The following is a 20,261-nucleotide window of genomic DNA, read 5'->3' as shown; positions in this document are numbered from 1 at the left end:
AGTTGATTGTACTTAAAAAATTAAGGCTGCAACGTTTTTTACAGAGATTTATTATATCATCATTAATAGTTATCAGAATTAATATAGTAATGCACAAAATAAGTTTTTTATTATTTAATGTAATAATACTGAGAAATATACAGTTTTGTAATGTGAATAAAGCATCACCTGTTCAAAATGTGACCACTGACATGTTTACATGTTTATAATCTCAGTATCTTTAAAATACAATTTTAATTATTCATTAATAATAGATGGATTGAATCATCTTTCAGAGTGGCAGTAGATTTAGTCACAAATTTTACAGGTGGGATTAATAAATGTTTTCTTTTTCACTACAAACACAGTTGCAAAAGTCATTATGTACTCTTATAAAATGCATTCAAGTGAATGAAACTATTCAAAATCTGACATGTTTATGTACATTATAATTGGGTAACACTTTATTTTACAGTATCATTACATGTTACATGTAGTTACTATGGTAATAACTATTAATTACTAATCCTATAGTAAGTACATGTATTTACTTATATTACTCAATATAATATACTTAAATGTATACTTACAGTGTAACAAAGACACCTTATAAATAAAGTATAACTCAATACCTTAATAACACAATGTTAATAATGCATTAATAATAGACCCTTTAAAAAATAAAATGCATCAAATGGTTTAGTTGTATGTGTATTATGGTGTTTTACATGATTTTAGGGATCGTCCTTCTTTTATTATAATCTTTCAGAGTAGCAGCTGGTCAATAGGGTAAAAAATGTAAGAAATAGATATCACAAATATACTTCCCCAGTTGATTAATCTCTTTTGTATGAAATGTCATGTTTAAATATGCAATATCTAATTAAATATGCACTAACTGGCTCACGTTAAGAACAGAAATCTGAACATTGGATAAAGCCGTGAGGTTCAAAATTCTTCTTTTTGTTCTCATTCTTGGTTTTTACAGCCTTATATGTGTTGTAATTGAAATCTACAGATGCAAATAGATAAAGTATAATAAAATAAACACTTAAATGTGCATTCTTTTCCATTACAGTCATGGTTATGAAAGCAAAATAGCCCAAAATCTAAAAAAAACTGAAAAAAACACACTAGTTTTTCCTCAAGTGTCTTGCCTTAAAAGTAAATTTGGTCAGAAATAAATTTTACCGTGTGGAATTATTAAATGTTTCCTTTCTCTCTACAAACATGGTTGCAAAAACATGCGGTACTAGAAAAGATGCATGTTGCATGTGTCATTAAAAAATAACAGGCATGTCTGAAATGTGAGCACCTTTGTGTAAATGGCAGAAAGACATTGGCTGTGAGCGATGTGTAATGAGATAAAACAGGTCTGGTCATTGTCTAAACATCTGCCTCACAGCTCTCTCTAGGGAGCAACAGTTTTACACACTTAGCCCCGTGAAAACGAGACCGAGCTCATATCCTCATCCATCAAAAACAGTGTTTTATTTCACACGAACCCTCTGTGGAGCAAGACAAGACAAAGAATAATCTAGAAAGAGTTTATTAAGCTGAACAACTGTCCCACCCTTCAGGTGTGTCCCTCACGCACACACTCGCTCACACAAACACAGCCTTCCTGAAACAAGTATTGTACATTAACATACATTCATTCTAAGCTTGTGTTCAAATAAACATTTATGGCTAGTCACATTATGCGTCCGGTGCATAAGTACATATCAAAACGTGTTATCCGTGTACATCGACACAATCAGAAACGCACATTCATGCACGCAGAGACGTATGAGGGCCACAACTCCTCTGTCGTGAGTTTTACATGCACAAAGTCCTACAGCATTCCTCAAATACACATCTACCCAACCTAAAACATTCATCTAACACAGTACATTATAGTGTCTTATATCAGAGTATAAACAATCACGCACACACACCAGAAAGAGCTGAGCGGGCAGCTCCGGCGTGTGCTCAGAGATTACCTGGGTCAAAGGTCGGCCACCTTGTGAATACACAAACATATACAAAGGCCTATGTGCTTGTGCACATATGAACACACACGCACGCACACACAGAAGATCGATTCCTGTCTTCAAGTCTGATTTAATAATGCTTGTGTCAGCATCTTCTTGTGGTCCTGTCCATATGCTTGTTCTCTCTCTGTGACTCTGGCTGGTGTGGCACTATATATTTCTCCAATAGAGGGAGACAAAGTTTGAGAGACACACATGTTGAAGTTGGTAGAACATTTCCCACAATGCAGAGGACTTCATCTCTCAGAGATAAGCAGTTGTTTTCCTCTGAAAGGTGGGGCTTTCTTCTGGTTTCTAACCAGTCCTAGATATAAATAAATAAATATATATATAAATATAAAAAACATACATTTACAAAGTGAAGTTTCTAAACCAATAGGCTGCGTCCGAAATCACATACTCGAAATCATAGTACTCTGCAACCACTAAAACTGCGCGTTCTATATAGTATTAATGTCATTTGGATGTACTACGTTCGCCACGTTGTCATTATCATGTGATCTGCCAGCGTCACTGTCCTTCACAAATCCTCTCCTGTGGCCTTATGGGATAGTAAAGTGTCCATCGTATTGAAGGGGGTGGATTGGAATCCACTGCTGCTTCAATGTATTTGTAAGAAGTGATTATAATCAAGGTATTAATCAATATTTTTTTTCTTCTAAATATCACATGAGTTGGATGACTTCTCTGGAGATTTTACTTTGTTATAGAAGTTACCAGTGTGATTACTGAAATGTTATTTTCATGCATTCTTTAATGTCAGTATTTGATATTTGAATGTATTAACATTGCTTGCCTATTTACTATTTACATTACTTGTCCATTGCTTCCAGAAATGAAATAGGGACTGGTTTTGTGTTTGAGAAAGGTCTTCAACATGTTAAAACACATAGGGGTCATTGAAGTCTATAGTTTAAGGGACCATTTGTCAGTTAAATCCTATAGTTTCCATTTAGACTAAAGTGTCCTATCCTGAGAGAAAGAACTTGTTATCTTGATGTTTTGAGACGAGACTCCTGTTTATAGATAGAGCCTGGCCAAATCCAACCTTGGAAAAGATGTGTGTCGGTGTGTGTGTTAGTCTTCTTGCTTACAGGTTAAGGAACCACTGGCATTATTGGAGATTGACTGAGTTGTTGTTCGAGACATGCTGGCACCCAGCAACCCAAATTTGCGACCTGGAAGGTCACGACGTGCCTAACTTCAGGGTCCGAGTGTCAGCGGCATAATCTATGGAGATATGCTTCTGTCTATCTGTATATGTGTGGAAAATTACTATGTTTATCAATTTCTTGGCCAATGAGAATCATTCAGCCTGTAAGTAATGACGTAGCTTAGACCTTGGAAATGGTATAACTGCTGTGATCTTTGTAACTGTAAGCGGGGCGGCCTACGAACTCCTGTGTGAGTCCTGAAGCTGACTTCTGCTGATGAAACTGCAAACTATCTTCAGTAAAACTTTTCTTCAATTTTTTATAATTCTGACTCCGGGTCTTCTTTTCAAACATCTGGTCCATGGGTCCTAAACTGTTAACCCCTAACAGTATGCACACTTCAGAATCTCACTGGAAGTAGTGGGTCATCCGGGTACTTTTTGACAACTCTTTTATGAGTACTGTGAATTCGGACATACTTCTTTTGTCACATACTGTTTTATGCCTACTATATAGTATTTTATTACATGGCTTGGTTGAATTCTAATGTAGAATGTGGTGTGTTATTTCTTGATATCAGACGCTGCTAAGTATAACACACCGTTGCCATGGAAAACAGAGCGTTGCTATGGACGCAGGATTCTAACCGTAGACACGATACGGACTATTTTTTTAAAATCAATAAACTCCTTTTTAAATCAATATTTTGTGTTAAATTATTGATTTATTTGGTAGGTAACCATGTAATAAACGGGATCCGCTTCGCGTCGGGGTCTTGAATAAGCCTGTCGGGGTTGTATTCGCTATAACAACCGCCTCGCTCTACATTATCCCTTACATATAGTACTATTACACTATTAAAAAAAAAAAAAAAATAACATCAAAATGCAAAATAACAATAAATAAATAAATAACAATTGAACATTATAAATGAGTAAATTGATAAATTAATTAATTGAACATTTTAAATATTTATTATAAAATATATAATGATAAAATATATAAATTTACTGGACACCACCTGGACAAACAACAACGTGGCACACTACTTTTTGAAATGCTCATTGTTCTATTATGCGATGCCTGCGTCTGAAATCGCATACTCTCTTGAGTAGATACTTATTTTGAATAATTACTTCACAACAGCTAAAAAAATATGTTCCATATAGTATGAATATGGGAAGTATAAATGAAATCTGTACTTTGTCATTGTCATGTGACCTATGGCGTCAGTTGCGTTGCTTCACTGCCATTCATAAATCCTCTCCCGAGGCCTCACGGGATAGTAAAGTGTCCATCATATGCTCACTTCAGAATCTCACTGGAAGTAGTTGGTCATCTGGGTACTTTTTGACAACTCTTTTATGAGTACTACTCATACTCGCCTACTACATAGTAGGGAAGCATGTCATTTCGGATGCGGCCATCTTGTTGCAACATTTTATCTTGTTGCAAGTGGGTTTTTTATTTGTGCACTTGTTATTCGGTGTAGAAAAATTTAATAAATACAATTAAACATAGTCCCATCACAAACTATATAAATGTATAGAGACTACATTTTGAAAGAGTAACATTTTTAGTAAAGAATGCCTAATTGAATGAGCACTTACGTATAGAGAGGCTGCAGCTGTAAGTGAGAACTCTTTTGTGGAGGCTGGTAACTATAAGAGTCCAATCCACCAATGAAATCAACTGCAACAGAGACAGTCATCCAAACTTAAACACTTCAATATCATTGGAATTCAGTTTCTAACAGCAGATTTCCAAATACAGAACACTTACAGCTGTCCTCATCATCCAGGAAGACTCGACTGACATAGCAGGCATAAACGAATCCAAAGAGCTGAAACACAGAGCCCAAAAAATTATGTGAACAGGCCAAACATTCATGTGCATGTACTTTTGTACATGTAAAGAAAGGAGATCAACCGGAAGCACTCACTGCAAGAAACACTTGCAAGGCTGAGCTGACCACCTCTATGTACTGGTAATCCAGTAGGCAGCCACTGACAGTGATCACATGATGATCCTGAGGAGCCAATGGTGAGTCAGGCACTGGAGTAACTAAGCAACCAGGCCCGTTCTCCATCCACCAGGAACGATGAAGCGATGTGTTAAATGTCATTAGAAAATCCTTGTCCTGAAGAAGAACACAAACAGAAAAAAAATCATTAACTCAACTCCTACTCTGTTTACAAGTTTTATATCAGTTTTATTAACATTTTTAGTTTTCATGGTAATTTTAGTTTCAATTTTAGTAATTTTGTTATGTGCTTTTCCATTTTATTCCGTTTTTAATTTTCAGTCCAATTAATAACTTTATATTTAACTTACACACTTATTTCAGTTTATTGCCAAGGAAACATTTAGAAGTTTTTCTATTAATATTTTTATTTTATTTAAGCATTATTATCACTAAAAAAATGTTTTTAGTTCAATTCAGTTTTAGTTAATGATAATAATCCTGTTCCAAAGAAAAATGTTTGTCTTCATAATCTATTGACTCTTTCCCCACCAGCATTTTTAATAATTTTCACAAAACTTACATAGCCCCCAGAATATTTTGTTGCATGAATATCTGAGCATGCGATGCAATATATCAAAAGAAAGAGCAGAGCCTCTGCTTTCACACAAAACAAAATATTCTAGCTTTTTTCTATGCATTCTTTTTTTTTATCAACACTTGAATGTGGGTGTTTAATAAAAAAAGCAACATTTTGAACAAGCTGAGAAAATCATATTTTTATTCTAAGACTACAACGTGCATTAGCAAAGCTTTTATTGCTTTTTTGCCTGTGTTTTGATCCAGAGATTCTCGTTTTTCTCAGATCCTATCATATAGCAGCGAAAACACAGAAAGCAGGAAAATTCCATCAATGGCGAGGAAAGAGTTAAAATGTCCCAATTTTATCGGATGTCCACTTTTCATAATCAAAATGATTCTCAATTAATAAAATTAAATAAAATGCTCTTAGTTTCACTTGAGAATACAGAAGAAAAATAAGGCATTTCATGTTGACTTTTAAGATTAAAGCATAACCATGCATGATATCAAACATCAAGACTCTTTGGCGTATTTACACAATGACTAACAATGACTTGTGGACCAATGAAGTAAATCCACCTACCTGTGACAGGTAGCCAACTTCCAGGTAAAAACAGATGATGAAAGAGTTCCAGCCAACCCAGAGCACAAGCCATACAGCATACTGAAAATGTGCACACACACACACAACACAAATATATTAATGAACACATATGAGACATGTAGTGTTCAAAAAGACACCATTTTCATTTGTGAATTCTGACATCTGACATTTGTTTGTCCATGATTATGCTTATGCCTACCAGTATTAGATATCTGGAGCGGATTTGCACCGTTCCAAATACTCCCAAAATGACGGCCACAATGTGGAGGAAATTGGCCAGGATGGGAGCCCACTGATATCCCAAAAAGTCAAACACCTGCCTCTGTAATGCAGCGACCTGTGAACAAACCAAGAACAGATTACATGCACAATCACTCAACTTTTATGCATTGGATACGTGTGCACAAAAAGCTTGTACCAATACAGATAATGTCACGTATAGCTGTCGACTCTTGTCCCACATCATTGCAGACTTCAAAATGAGCTATCCTGGGTTTATTTAGGCAAATATGAGACTGGCAAAACAAGCTTGTGCTGCAGACTCCCAAGTTGCATTGGCAGGAAAATGGTACACAAAATCTGGTATTGCTGGCGACTGTTCTTGGCAGAGATCGACGTGCGCAGCATTCATCCAAGAAACGGCCTAGTGCACATTAACCACGGAAAATTCTTCGAAGAAGGATCATCAGCCACGGGAATCTGCGCCAATAAACTCAGACGATTCTCGTACACTGGAACGTCCATCATTGACAAAGTACTGCATGTCCTCTGCCACCTCGCATATGCGTTTATTAAATATTTTGGTTAATTTGATGATGGAGTGAGGCTGGTGGTGGGTTAGTTTAACTCCCAAGCTGTGTCTGGTCCATGTTTGCTGTGCACTTTAATTAGTTTAGTTCTAATAACAATTAGAATACTCAGATTTTTATAAAGAATATTCGGCGAGAAAAGCCTAAAAAACCTAACTATTGAAGAGTTAGTTCACCTAAAAATGTAAATTATCCCATAATGTACTCACCTTCAACCCATCCTAGTTGTATATGACTTTCTTCTTTCAGCCAAACACAGTTAGAGTTATATATAAAAATATATCCTGGCTCTTCCAAGCTTTATAATAGGAGTGAATGGTACCTTAGATTTTGAAGCCCAAAAAAGTGCATCCATCAATCATAACAGTAATCCATACGGCTCCAGGGGTTAATTAAAGAGTGAGAAAAATATCCATATTTATAACTTTATAAACTATAATCACTGGCTTCCGTACGCAAGTCGAGTTCTGGCGGAAGATTGACCTCTGACCCGAAGCGCAGAGGATTGATCGAAACAAAACACCCATCATGAATTAGAAGTCTGAAAGGAGAATTTGTAAAGAGAAATGTGGGAGGAGCTTGAGTTTTTTGCCCTATTTGTTTGAAGCGTCTACTCTCACCTAAGCTAACGCTACTCCTACATCATACATCAGGTCAAAGGTCACTCTAACACGAGAACTAGACTAACGTACAGCAGATAACGGAAGCCAGTGATTATAGTTTATAAAGTTATAAATATGGATATTTTTCTCACAATAATGCATTGCTTTGCTTTATTAATCCCTGGAGCCGTGTGGAGCACTTTCATGATGGATGGATGCGCTTTTTTGAGCTTCAAAATCTCGTCCTCCATTCACTGCCATTATAAAGCTTGGAAGAGCCAGGATATTTTTTAAGATTACTCCGACTGCTGAAAGAAGAATGTCATATACACCTAGGACAGCTTGAGGGTACGTAAACTATGGGATAATTTTCATTTTTGGGTGAACTTACTCTTTAACAAAGAATCAGCAGTACAGGTTGCAGTGGACCATTAAACCCACTAAAGCCAATTGGTAAATAAAAAATAGTCTCCACACACATAGGAGCAATCCCAAAGCTCTGTGCTGCCGCTGTTTCCATGGAAACTGCCAGGAGCCCCGGCCCACAGCCCTATGAGAGAAGAGCCCTTTCCTCAGGAGACCCTCATCCTCATCTGTTACACAAACAAATCATGCATATGCATACATATCTGGGGCATGAAGTTTGAAGCAAGGGCATGAAGTATAGAGCAAAGTTTTAACAGGTGACTCGACTGAAAAGGGAACCAGGGCATCTTGTCCCTTGGCTTCACCTCTTCCAAATCACAACCTGAGGCCAGTGGACACCCTGCGCTCTCTCTCTCTCTCTCTCACACACACACACACACACACACAATATCTTTTCAGGTAAGACTAGACATGAATTGATGATCAACAACACAGTCTTACCAGCTGCAGGCAGCAGATGACCACCAGCGTGCACCTCCCGTCGCACGGACCCATGCTCTCGCGCTTGAGGCACGGCTTGGGCCCCGCGAGGCGTCGGGAGAAAGCGGAGTCCCCGGTGAGGTCCAGCGCGCTTCAGGGTCTTGCTTCACGATCACCGTTCAAAACATCAAGAAGTCCACCGGGCCGCGTGCATGCTTCGGTGCGTCGATGCTTTCTGGTGTCTGCCGGTCATACCGGACCTCCTCCGCGGAATTGTCCTGACCGAAGCGTCCTACAGGATCCCAATCTTAGCGGATCTGCCACACCTTCATTCCGCACCGGGTACCAGGCGCAGACAGCCCCAAAATAGCACAAAGAACAGAGGAAGAGTCAGTGAGCGCGTTTAACTGGCAGAAATGAGCATCATATGATAAGCATCAGACGGAGCGCGAGCGGGGGGGTGTAAGGGCGCGAGGTAAGAAAATAACGCAAATGAAATCCGGAGCGAGCACAAAGCGAGCCTTTGTGACTTACCGTGAGGTCCGGTATTCGTTTTTTCCGAGCCGATGTACCGTCGGGGGTCTCAGACTGGCGCTGTAGTTTAAGAGACCATCCTCCTGCTCCGGCTCTTTGTCAACATCGGCACCGGGAGGAGGGTGAGGGTTTGTGGGTGGAAATCAGACACCCTCGTGCGAGTCTGACTGCAACCCGCTCGCGCAACCGCACAGAGACGCTCGCCGCGCGCTTGGCACGACATGAGGCGTTCACTGAGGCAGAGCACAAAGAAAACCATCATGCGGATGCGGACGCTCTGATTACAAAGTGGAAACATTTCTATATTTAAACTAATTTTACGTCAAAGTATGCAAGGTGTACACATGCGCTATATACACTACAGTTTTGGTACACACAGACTTAGTCATATATAAAATACAGTACATATGCATACACACGTGACACACATATATATAAACACACACACACATATATTTATGTACACAAAGAAATCACAATTTTCAGTTTCTCTTCAAACAACAAGGGAGTGTTTTGACTGATGATCTTGTTTTCTTCTGTATTGTTGATCATATTTGATGTGATATGCTCAATGTACGTGCACTGTTTATGTATAAATATGAATTAAAGTCTAAATTCAATAAATTCATCATATGAAGCAATTGTTTCTTTTCAGAAGACTTGGATTAACTGCTTAATTCATAATCATTACTTTTACCATGTTTAAAACATTTCACATACACATTATACAAACTTGTTACATGTGATTAATCGATTTGACAGCCCATATATATACATATTATATATAGTATGTATGTATGTATGCATGCGTATATATAAATGTATATATATATGAATATATATATATAGTATGGTGTGTATGTATGTATGTGTATATAAATATATATACACATACATACCATACTTCATAGACAAAGACAGTGCACATTCAAATTTTGGAAACAAGTTTATTAAAAGCATAAAAAAGTCAACGTTTTTCCATCACATTTCCACCCCAACTGGTTATCACAATTTCCCAACCAAATACAAATGTCAAAATTCCAAATAATATCTCCATCTGCCCATCCTCTTCACATTCTCACATTCAGCCACACACACAAACAGCATTCGCACACACAAACACAGTTACTGAATCTCTCCGATGTAGAGGCGCTTATCACTGGATCCAGAGAGAACTGTGGAAGACATAAGATAATGGAGTTACACATGGAGCAAAAAAGTGAAGAATGTGCTCGCTTTATCATTCCAGTTATATATTCTATTATTAGAATAAAATATTTTTTTTTACCAATGGGTTCTTCTGGATGAAAAGCCACCTCATTGACAGACCCAGCATGACCAGGCAGCTTATAAAGGATCCTACGAGTCGTTGTGTCCCAAACATACACAAACCTACAACACCAACACACCAGATTATTAACCTCACACATAATCATACTGCACAAACACTGCATAAAGCACACAAACACACCCTTACCTGTCAGCAGAACCGGCTGCAATCTTCCCCCCATCAGGAGACCAACAGCATCTGAGAAGATTCTAAGACAAAAAACTTCAATTACAAAACACTTTTTATGAACTTCCAGTTCAGCCTCAGTGATGTTTATTGGAAGAATTCATGGATAATTCACCCCTGATCGAGGGTGTTCACACTTGATCACTTGGTTTGGACCAAAGAAAAAAACACATTTAGTCATGGTCCGCTTAGCGTTCACACTGGCATTTTAACACTGAAGCTAAAGATACTGAACCAAAAGGCATAAGGATATGTTCACAACCTGATTTTATTATGTATATTTCACGATGGAACAATATAAATGGGATAAATGCGCTCGCTGTATGTGCGTAGCTACATATTATGGTATTTTGGCCAGCTGAGAACTTGTGAAGAGCTTATAAAATGTGTAAAGAAGTCAAAACAGCGTCAGACAAAAGAAACAAGATCTGCTGCAACAAGACTCGTTTCTGATCCCTGTACCAAACTGTGATGTGCAACATCGCGACTATGACGAGAAAAAATAGGTATGCTTGAGCATTCTGTCCTTTTTAGGGTCGCATCTTGTGACATCATGAACCGTTATTGGTTCATTTGCATGTCTTTGGTCCGTGTTGCGTTCATATTCATTCGAGCCGCACCAGAGTTTGTTTGGAAGCGGAGTGAGATCCATCTTTCAGCGTCTCGGTCCACTTGTTTGGTGTCACCAGGGTTCAGATGACAGTGTCACACTAAGAGAGCAATCGCACCAGGGTTCATTTTAGGGATGGGCGATACCACACTTTTAGGATTCGATACGATACCGATACTTTTTCTTGCATTTTCATCGATATAGATACCGATAATTTTTTTAATTTTTGTCAGTAAAAATATTATTACATTTAAGACAAATCACAAGACAAATACAGACCATTTATACAAAATGTATTATGGTCAATACATAAAATTAAAATTAAAATAAATATGAATTAAATAAATTAAATATGAACAAAAACATACACATTTTCACTTTTCTTATTTCTCAAAAAAAATAAAAAGACCAATCTTGGTAGAAAAAGCTAAAAGGAAAAAAAAACTAAAAAAAAAAAAAAACTAATACATCAATGTTATGTTTCGAGCCTCTTTGTAGAAGTAAACATGTAACACTTCACTGAAGCAAAAACAAGACGTCATAAAGATCATAATAAACTAGGATTTACTTATCCTATAAACCTGCATAACAAAGACAGTTGTTCCCTGAGAAAATGAACTTGGAAAAATGAACTAGAAAACGGTCTGACACCATCACGCCTTTAGTGCACTCGAGATATGTCGTCACACTTTACTGGGCTGGTGGCCTTGTTTGGCTGTGTGTGTGTGTGTCGTTGTCGGCTGTGTCGCACAATGTCGCTCATTCGCTCGTCTCCTGTCACGTGACATGGGCCAGCTCAATACGCCGCCAGGTACAGCCAGGGGTGTCCCGGCACATAGTCATTTAAGGAAGTAATCTAAAACAGCTGAAAGTGATACATACACCCCCAATTATAATTTTTTAGTTTATATCGATATTTTTTTAAGGAAATCGATGCCAAATGAGTAGCGCGAGTATATCGATCTATCGATACCACAGGATCGATACGCCCATCCCTAGTTCATTTTAATCTAACCAAACCTGCCACGTGTGAACACACCCTTAAAAAAAATTATAGCAGCAATCACAGTGAAAATCACATACTCTATTTATAATATATATATATATATACAAAGAGAATTGGGCTTACCTTCTCAAAGTTATGGACATTTCCCTGAAAGATCTTCACACACCTCTCCTTTGGTGCAAATGGACGGATATCCCAGACACGCACTGTTTCAAACACAGAAAACATCAGCAGACGTTTCACATGTAGGCAAACAGTCATAAACTCATTAATAACAGGCAGGGGCGGCGCTAGGGTTGGGCTAAGGGGCTTAAGCCCCGAATGTTTTTAGTAAAGCCCCGAATATTTTGTTACCTTGTCTTTCTCATAGAGCAAAACAATTAATCAGAAAAACAAATGTGAATAAGATTACAGCAGCCGCGATTACCTAATCATGAAAAGTGCATATTACAGTTTTATTTATATTTTTCCCTTAGCATTAAAGGTAGCTTTTGCAGCGTTGAGCATTGTAGCCAATCACAGACATGTCTGTTGAACGTATCGGCCAATCAGAGGCATTTAAATGAGTCGCTGTGCTGAAGATGTGTTTTGCGTGAGCTCACCGAGTTCTACACTTTCGCAAACCTGTCATTATTATTGGCAATAAACTTAAGATGCAAATAAAAGATTCACTGCAATGTATTTGATATTCTTGATGCTGCTCTGATGCACTTCATTACACACCGCTCTGTTTGGTGTTAGGAAGACTAAAAGTTCAGCGGTCTCGCTCATCAGTGTCAAAATGATTAAAGAAGTGAACGAATGCCTGGTAAAATGTAAGTAGATAAACATTTAATATTTGACTGTTTTACAATAGAAATGTTCAACTACCGACAGTATCCGGTGACGCAAATTACTCAACTTTTTTTATTTATTTATTAAATTTTGCCTTTTTGAATTGAAAATATGCTATAATTTCCTTGATTCATTTAGAGAGAATGCATGCATAATTAAAAATAAAATATTATTTGCAAATAGTTACAATTATTTAACTAATACAATAAGCCTTTCTTTTTCTTTATTCCCTTAAATCGCTTTTATAATTAATTAATTCCTTTAAATAAAAATACCCAATTTTAGGTTGGGCTAAAGCCCCGAATATCCACTGACCTTAGAACCGCCCCTGATAACAGGTACACATATACAACCATTCAAAAGTTTAGGGTCAGTATGTTTTTTTAGGGTGAACATGAAAGACTTCTTTAAATTCTTTTGAATGGTAGTGTGTGTACAAGCGCACACACACACACACACACACACATTTAAGCTTACCGCTGTTATCCATGGAGTTAGACAGCAGATATGATCCATCTGCGCTGAGACTCAGACCGGTCACAGAGTCTCCATGACCCTGCATACTGTAAATCAGTTTGTTTTGTCTGAGGTCCCACACCTGCAGCAATAGATACACATACAGACAAGAATAAACAAACATTTTATTTAAAGACAGAAGAGTCTTTGTTGCGCACAGACCTTTATGTCGTTGTCGATGCCTCCTGAGATGATCTGGTCACTGGTGTCATTGAATGTCACACTGAGAACCTGATACGTGTTCTGGAACGTGTGAACAGAGGCCTTCTTCCTGATGTCCCACAGCTACAATAACACATGAACAAAGAGGAACCAAGGACACTTTTACACCATCTGAACACTCTTATTTAGCAACAACCTAAAGACTCACTGTAACAACTATCATAATACAGACAGCAAACTTTATTTTATTGATTAGTAGGGGTGAAACTATACCCTCATGTCACGATACTGAACTCATGATACAATATTATTGCGATACTGCAAGACATTTTTTACTGTTGATTACAATCTAAATTTGATATTACACTGAGGTGCAAATGAATTGGCTTTGACTTGGTGCTGATGAGCCAAAGCACAGGACAATAATGACACCAGAATAAAAATATTCATGATTCTGAAGCTGAAAATACAGAATTATTTTAGACGAATATGCTTGCACTGTCACTGACTAGATATATTTAAAATAACGTAAGCCACATTTTACTGGTAACAGACATTGGCATAATATTCCCACATTGCATTATTATACATTATATTCAACATTAAATATAGTATATTAATGTAGTACTGACACTAAAACCCTGAAAACTTGAATTCTTTTCTCATATTTTGGGTGAACTATTCACAATACAGTTTGTCACTATCCATGATACATATCGTTGCATTTTTGTATTATGATATAGTAGCTACGTTTACATGGACACAATCGGAATGAAATCAATACGATTGATGAATCCGAACAAGGTGTTTACATGAATGATAAATAAAGTAATCGGGTTGATGTGCGCGTTTATATGTCACAAGTTTCAAATCGGATCTGATGTTTTGACATGCGCACACTGCACGAATATACAGAGTTTCCCGCTTTTCGCGCATAAATATTCTCCTCTATTGGTTCTTTAATTGTTTTAAACAGCAGACGTAATATTAATTCGTCTCTGGTCATAATTTAGAGCATATTAACCGTTTTGCCGTGCTGCTTATTGATCACGCAGTAAAAATGCCCCTCCCCGCGGCCAAAACCAGTCGTCTGTGGATGAGAATCCAAAACAAGGACTGGTGGGACGTTGTCCTGCTTCCAGGGCCGTTTCTAGCCTTTTTGGCACCCTAGGCAAGTTTCCTATTGAATCTCTCCCCCACCCCCCCACCCATTTTAACAGGTTAATTTTTTTTTACATTTTAAGGTTAAATTAATGCATCAGTCTGGCACTTTGAGAGCTAAAAATTAAGAGCTTCAACCCATGAACTGTGCACATTGAACAAAGAAAAACCATTGACTTGTACCTGGACACTAAAGAGGGCTCAAACATCTTATTAGTTATGATATAGAGTCTCAGTCTACATTACATTATCACTGGTGTTTATGATTTATATAAGTATTCCTATGACTATTCCTATGACGTAAAATCCATATAGCCAATAATATGTACTGTATAAATTAAAATGAATATTTCAAATGTATATTTTACATTACACTATAGTATAGGAAAATTACAATACATTTGTCCATGTACATTTCTTCACTTGCAAGAAATAAACCCTTGAGCTTTTATTTTGGAGAAAACACCAGATCACCATGCTGATCGCATGAGCAAAGTGCGCACTTCTTTAAATCACGCAGCACAAACAGAGTGCCTTATAGGCTACTTAATTAAAGTCTTGTGCTGTTTTATAAAGGCACAAAGCCATATCACAATTTCAATTTTAGTTCGTTGACAAAATATAACGCTAGAGACCTTTATGTTAGGCTATAAATTTTACATCTCATGTGTTGGGAAAAGGGAGAAGAGCGAGTTCGGCAAAAGGCGGATTCGAACTCAGGTCGAACGCATCAAAAGCTACTTTCAAGCACCTCACACCTTACGACCTATGCCACTGTAGATATTTAGTGGTGGGCGTCTTTTTGCCAAAAAGACAGGCACTTAGTGCAAATATACGCTCCATTATCAGAAATGTAAAAAAAATAAGGATTTTTCTTCCACTCGCTTGGGCGAGAAAAAAATCTCTTGGTGTGGTGGGGGCTCTCACTGGCGCCCCCCAGCTGTTTGCGCCCTAGGCGACCGCCTAGTTTGCCTATGCTTAGAAACGGCCCTGCCTGCTTCACTTCACAGACGCGCGAGTGAAATGAGAATTTTAGAATGGGAAACTTATTAATATGACACTTTATTCAACAGGAAGAACAGCTCGTTCCGCGCGTCATACGTCATTACGCTATTTAACGTCATTGCACATGCGCAGTCCTTTCAGTTTCGGTTTTCAATCCGATCAAGTGTTTACATGTTCTCTCGATCGGATTACAAAAGGGATAAACCACCCCTTTCAATCCGATCGAAATTTCATTCGGATCGAGCTCAATCGGATCGATTAAGGTGTTTACATGAAGGTTTTTTAGTCCGATTGAGCCGTCAATCCGATTATAAGTGTCCATGTAAACGCAGCTATTGTGACACGATATACTGTTACACTCCTATTGATTAGCTATTTGCCTTTTTATACTAGAGAGACTATGATAGTGGAGATTTTGACTTAAATGGAGATTGGGTTTGGGACACAGACCAGGTCATTTTCAAACTAGGCCATTTTGACTATATCCTGGGCCAGATTGAAAATGCATCTTTTGTTTAAGATTCAAAAGGTCGAGACATGTGAAAGACTTCTTGTGGGTTTCCAGTCTAGACTCGGGGGTTGATTGGTGTCATGTTTACCTTTACAGTTCCATCATCACTGCCTGTACAGGCCAGCTGTGGGCCGCGCCGCGCCGGAAAACATGAGTTCACGAAGGACGTGTGACCTTTCAGACGCTTCACACGCTCCCCAGTCTCACTGTCCCACACGCATACGGTCTTATCTGTACTGGCTGAGAACAGCAGACTGGAAGACACAAGCACACACACTGAGGATGTGATATATACTGTATGCATTATTCTTTCATAAATGCAAGTGCACATTCTCAAGAATAAAGGTTCTTTGGTTCCATAAAGAACCTTTAACATCCATGGAATCTTTCCATTGCACAAAAGGTTCTTTATAGTGGAAAAAGGTTATTTAGCTTTTTACTAAGAAAAAAAATGGTTCTTTTAAAGCAGGGTTTCTCAGACTCGGTCCTGGAGGGCCGCTGTCCTGCAGAGTTTAGCACCAACACTGATCAAACACACCTGAGCAAGCTAATCAATGTCTTCAGGATCACTAGAAACTCACAGCTAAGTGTGTTTGATCAGGGTTGGAGCTAAACTGTGCAGGACAGTGGCCCTCCAGGACCGAGTTTGAGAAACCCTGTTTTAAAGGTTCACCAAAAAATGAAGATTCTGTCAGTAATTACTCTCCCTCATGTTGTTCCAACCCCGTAAGACCTTCGTACATCTTCAGAACACAAATAAAGATATTTTTGATTAAATCTGAGAGCTGTCTCACTCCTCCATAGGCTTCTCTGTAATTGAAACTTGCCGGCCCAGAAAGTTAGTAAAGACATTGTTAAAATAGTCCAAGTGACTACAGTGGCTCAACCTTAAGTTTATCAAGCGACGAGAATACTTTATGTGCACAAAAACAAGCCAGCATCACACGCATCACACACATGACCAGCGTCGGCCAATCGTGAGCCTCCGTTCTGACGTACAACCCAGAAGCGCTGCGCTGTTACACTACGTGAACTCACTCAGAGAAACACAGAAGAAAATGAAGAGGTTTTTTTTGCGCACAAAAAGTATTCTCGTCGCTTGATAAACTTGTGGTTGAGCCACTGTAAGCCCGCGCTCAATCGGCCCAATGGAGGCATCCGGTCAGCGGGGAAGGTCTGATCCTCTAGTTGCATTTCATTATATAGACAGAAACTTCTTTCGCATGGAAACATCTGCTAACAATGGGAATTTACATTCAGAGTTGACACCTTTTGTGAGACCATTTGTCTGGAGACCACCTTCCTTTGTGTGCCAGTTATCTCTAAACTCTTAAAAACCTTATTACCTTTTGTTTTACTTATTTGGGAATGAGACCTTTGTACCAGTCGCACTGAGACATTTCAAACGATACCAAACATGTGTAATACTGTATGATAATTATTCACATTATAGATTCTTGGGTAAGAGGGGAAGAAATGTAGATTAGGATTGCTTAGGTGAGACTTGCGTCTCGAATGATGGTGCTAGTTTCACAAGAGAGAGTTCAAATGTTCATTTCCAGAAAGGTCCTTTGTCCTCTCAGGGAGTGGCCGTTCCTCAAGTATAGACTGCCTGGCATTTATCGTAGTCACTTGGACTATTTTAAACATTGTCTTTACTAACTTTCTGGGCCGGCAAGTTTCGATCCCATAGAAGCCTATGGAGGAGTGAGACAGCTCTCAGATTTCATCAAAAATATCTTAATTTGTGTTCCGAAGATGAACGAAAGTCTTACAGAGTTGGAACAACATGAGGGTGAGTAATTACTGACAGAATTTCCATTTTTGGGTGAACTAACCCTTTAAGAACTGTTCACTGAAAGGTTCCACCAAAAATGGTTCTTCTATGGCATCACACCCTTTTGGAACGTTTATTTTTGAGAGTGTAAATGCTACAGGAAGCTTTTTGTTTAGCAACAATATCTGTCCCACAAACGCACCTGCCGTCCGTATTATAATGAAGCTCCATCACAGCTCCAGTGTGGCCTTTAAGCGTGGCATAATTCTCACATTCTCCATAGACGTTCCACATCACTACAAGAACATGAAAATCAGACATAATCAACAAAAGCAAATCAATATAATAATATAAAATAGTAAAAGTCATGTGACTCACAGATGAGGCGGTCATATCCAGAAGAGGCTAGTGTGGCTCCATTGGGGTGAAACTTGCAGCAGTAAACTTCACCTTCGTGACCCGAGAGCAGCATTATGGGAGCCTGCAGACTGGAGCTGCGGGGGGGGCCCTGACATTAACACAAACAGATTAGTGTTGATGCAGGTGCTGTTAGAAATACTCAAGGATGATGAAGCCCCCCCATCATTTGACTGCAGATGGCAATCTGCTTTGAAATCTGAAATCGATTTTGAGGCAAATCCTTCTCGTTCGCTTACATGCACTAATTTTTTCGTGTACTGTAGTTAATGTTGTCATTGGTGAGGGAAGTATGCATCTATGGTAGATTTGTATACACACAAATTGCAATAAAGGATAATAAGCAGCGTTGGGTAAGTTACTGTGAAAAAGTAATAAATTACTAGCTGCTAATTACATCTTTAACAGTCCATTTAGATTAATGTAGTAATTACCCTCTCTAAAAAGTATTGGATTACTTATTACTTTCCAAATCGCATATATATCAACCTCGAACAGTTGAACAATACAAGGATAAGCATGAAACTGCACTTTTGATTCTTTCAAGTAAATAATATAAAATTGCATAAATTATTCTTGAACTGACCAAAGTATGTAAAGGGAGGTTTCGTTTAAAATATATATTTTAACATAAAATTGTGATGATAAATCCACTGTTTTATATAGAATTGTTCTATAGTCTATACAGTATTTTATGCAATTACATCAGAAGTAAACTGTAATTAAATTACAAAAAAATAAGAGTAATCCCTTACTTTACTTTTCAAAGGGAAAATTTATTAAATTACAGTGATTAAATTACAGTTGTGAACGACTGAGAATGACTGAATGTCTCGCTCATACTACTTATCACTTACTGTCGTAACAATATTATGATGTGACATATAGATGTGTATTAATGAAAGTATTCAGTGTTCAAGACCTCCTCCACATTTTAGCTTCACTGAATACTCTAAAGAGATTAAAGTGCCTTCATTTAATTAGTGTACTTGTATTTTTAACCAATTGTCACATTCATAAATGCAAGATTAGTAGACCTAATAAAAAATAACAAAAACTTTAAGGTTTTTCTTTCTTTCTGTAGTTGTTTTATTTCTGTTTGCATAATTGTTCGATGTTTCCACTGACTGGAATGAAAGTTAAAGTATAATGTCAATGTAACAACGTAACCGTTACATTGCCGTAACAATGTAACCTCCAGAATGATTCACTGAACAAATCCCCTTGGTAAACTGATTCAAAAGAATCGAGTCAGTGAATCAAAGCCCCACTACTACAACATAGTCAGCATATATACATCTATGAGCAAAAGCTAGTTTATTTAATCTAAATGAGCTCTCGGTTTTACCATAGCCGAGAGTTGTTGTGACTGCGCTGCAGACACCAGTTCTGTCCGGGGTCTCTTCACACCGACGGGAACGACCGCCATCTCGAGACCGCGCTTCTTCGGTTCGATCATTGTTGTGATAAATAAACGAAACACTAAATGAAAAGGTTTCAAAACTGCGAGCTTCTTTCAAATGAATGAGTATTCCGAGCTTCCCACCACCATCGAGCAACACACGCTCGCCAAGAAAAGCACATCCGGTAACACGAAGCCTTCTGATTGGCTGGCTCACGCACATCGCGCTCTTATTGGT

At 38.1% G+C, this 20,261-nt stretch overlaps 2 protein-coding genes across 4 annotated transcripts; both read right to left on the bottom strand.

Annotated features, from left to right (window-relative positions):
- Positions 1–1,512: 1,512 nt before the first annotated feature.
- nkain1 (sodium/potassium transporting ATPase interacting 1) lies at positions 1,513–9,245 on the bottom strand (the record flags this gene model as incomplete). 3 transcript variants are annotated; one of them, XM_084130800.1, is made up of 8 exons in its annotated part: positions 9,107–9,245; positions 8,594–8,898; positions 6,515–6,652; positions 6,295–6,375; positions 5,109–5,306; positions 4,949–5,009; positions 4,777–4,858; positions 1,513–2,316 (listed from the first exon to the last, which is right to left on the bottom strand). In XM_084130800.1, exons 2-8 carry the CDS (start codon positions 8,645–8,647, stop codon positions 2,307–2,309), a joined length of 624 nt encoding a protein of 207 aa, XP_083986926.1. In that variant the 5' UTR covers positions 8,648–8,898; positions 9,107–9,245. The 3 variants fall into 3 exon arrangements, with proteins under 3 accessions (XP_083986926.1, XP_083986927.1, XP_083986928.1); XM_084130801.1 differs by lacking the exons at positions 8,594–8,898; positions 9,107–9,245 and adding an exon at positions 6,734–6,878; XM_084130802.1 differs by lacking the exons at positions 1,513–2,316; positions 9,107–9,245 and having other exon boundaries at positions 4,773–4,858; positions 8,594–8,785.
- A 794-nt stretch (positions 9,246–10,039) lies between these two features.
- snrnp40 (small nuclear ribonucleoprotein 40 (U5)) lies at positions 10,040–20,236 on the bottom strand. Its single transcript, XM_084131307.1, has 10 exons — positions 19,970–20,236; positions 18,583–18,712; positions 18,407–18,500; positions 16,516–16,681; positions 13,751–13,873; positions 13,550–13,670; positions 12,362–12,444; positions 10,584–10,645; positions 10,395–10,498; positions 10,040–10,281 (listed from the first exon to the last, which is right to left on the bottom strand). Exons 1-10 carry the CDS (start codon positions 20,078–20,080, stop codon positions 10,232–10,234), a joined length of 1,044 nt encoding a protein of 347 aa, XP_083987433.1. The 5' UTR covers positions 20,081–20,236; the 3' UTR covers positions 10,040–10,231.
- Positions 20,237–20,261: the final 25 nt, after the last annotated feature.

Source organism: Abramis brama (assembly GCF_963993115.1).
Source record: "Abramis brama genome assembly, chromosome: 12".
Taxonomy (NCBI): domain Eukaryota; kingdom Metazoa; phylum Chordata; class Actinopteri; order Cypriniformes; family Leuciscidae; genus Abramis; species Abramis brama.
This window is presented reverse-complemented; position numbering and strand designations above follow the sequence as displayed.

Coding starts and splice junctions, on each gene's coding strand:
- snrnp40 (XM_084131307.1), bottom strand. CDS start 20,080: ATGATCGAACCGAAGAAGCGCGGTCTCGAGATGGCGGTCGTTCCCGTC. Junction 16,682..18,406: donor CATTATAATACGGACGGCAG/GTGCGTTTGTGG, acceptor TGTGTCTTCCAG/TCTGCTGTTCTCAGCCAGTA. Junction 13,874..16,515: donor GTGATGATGGAACTGTAAAG/GTAAACATGACA, acceptor GTGTTATTGTAG/CTGTGGGACATCAGGAAGAA.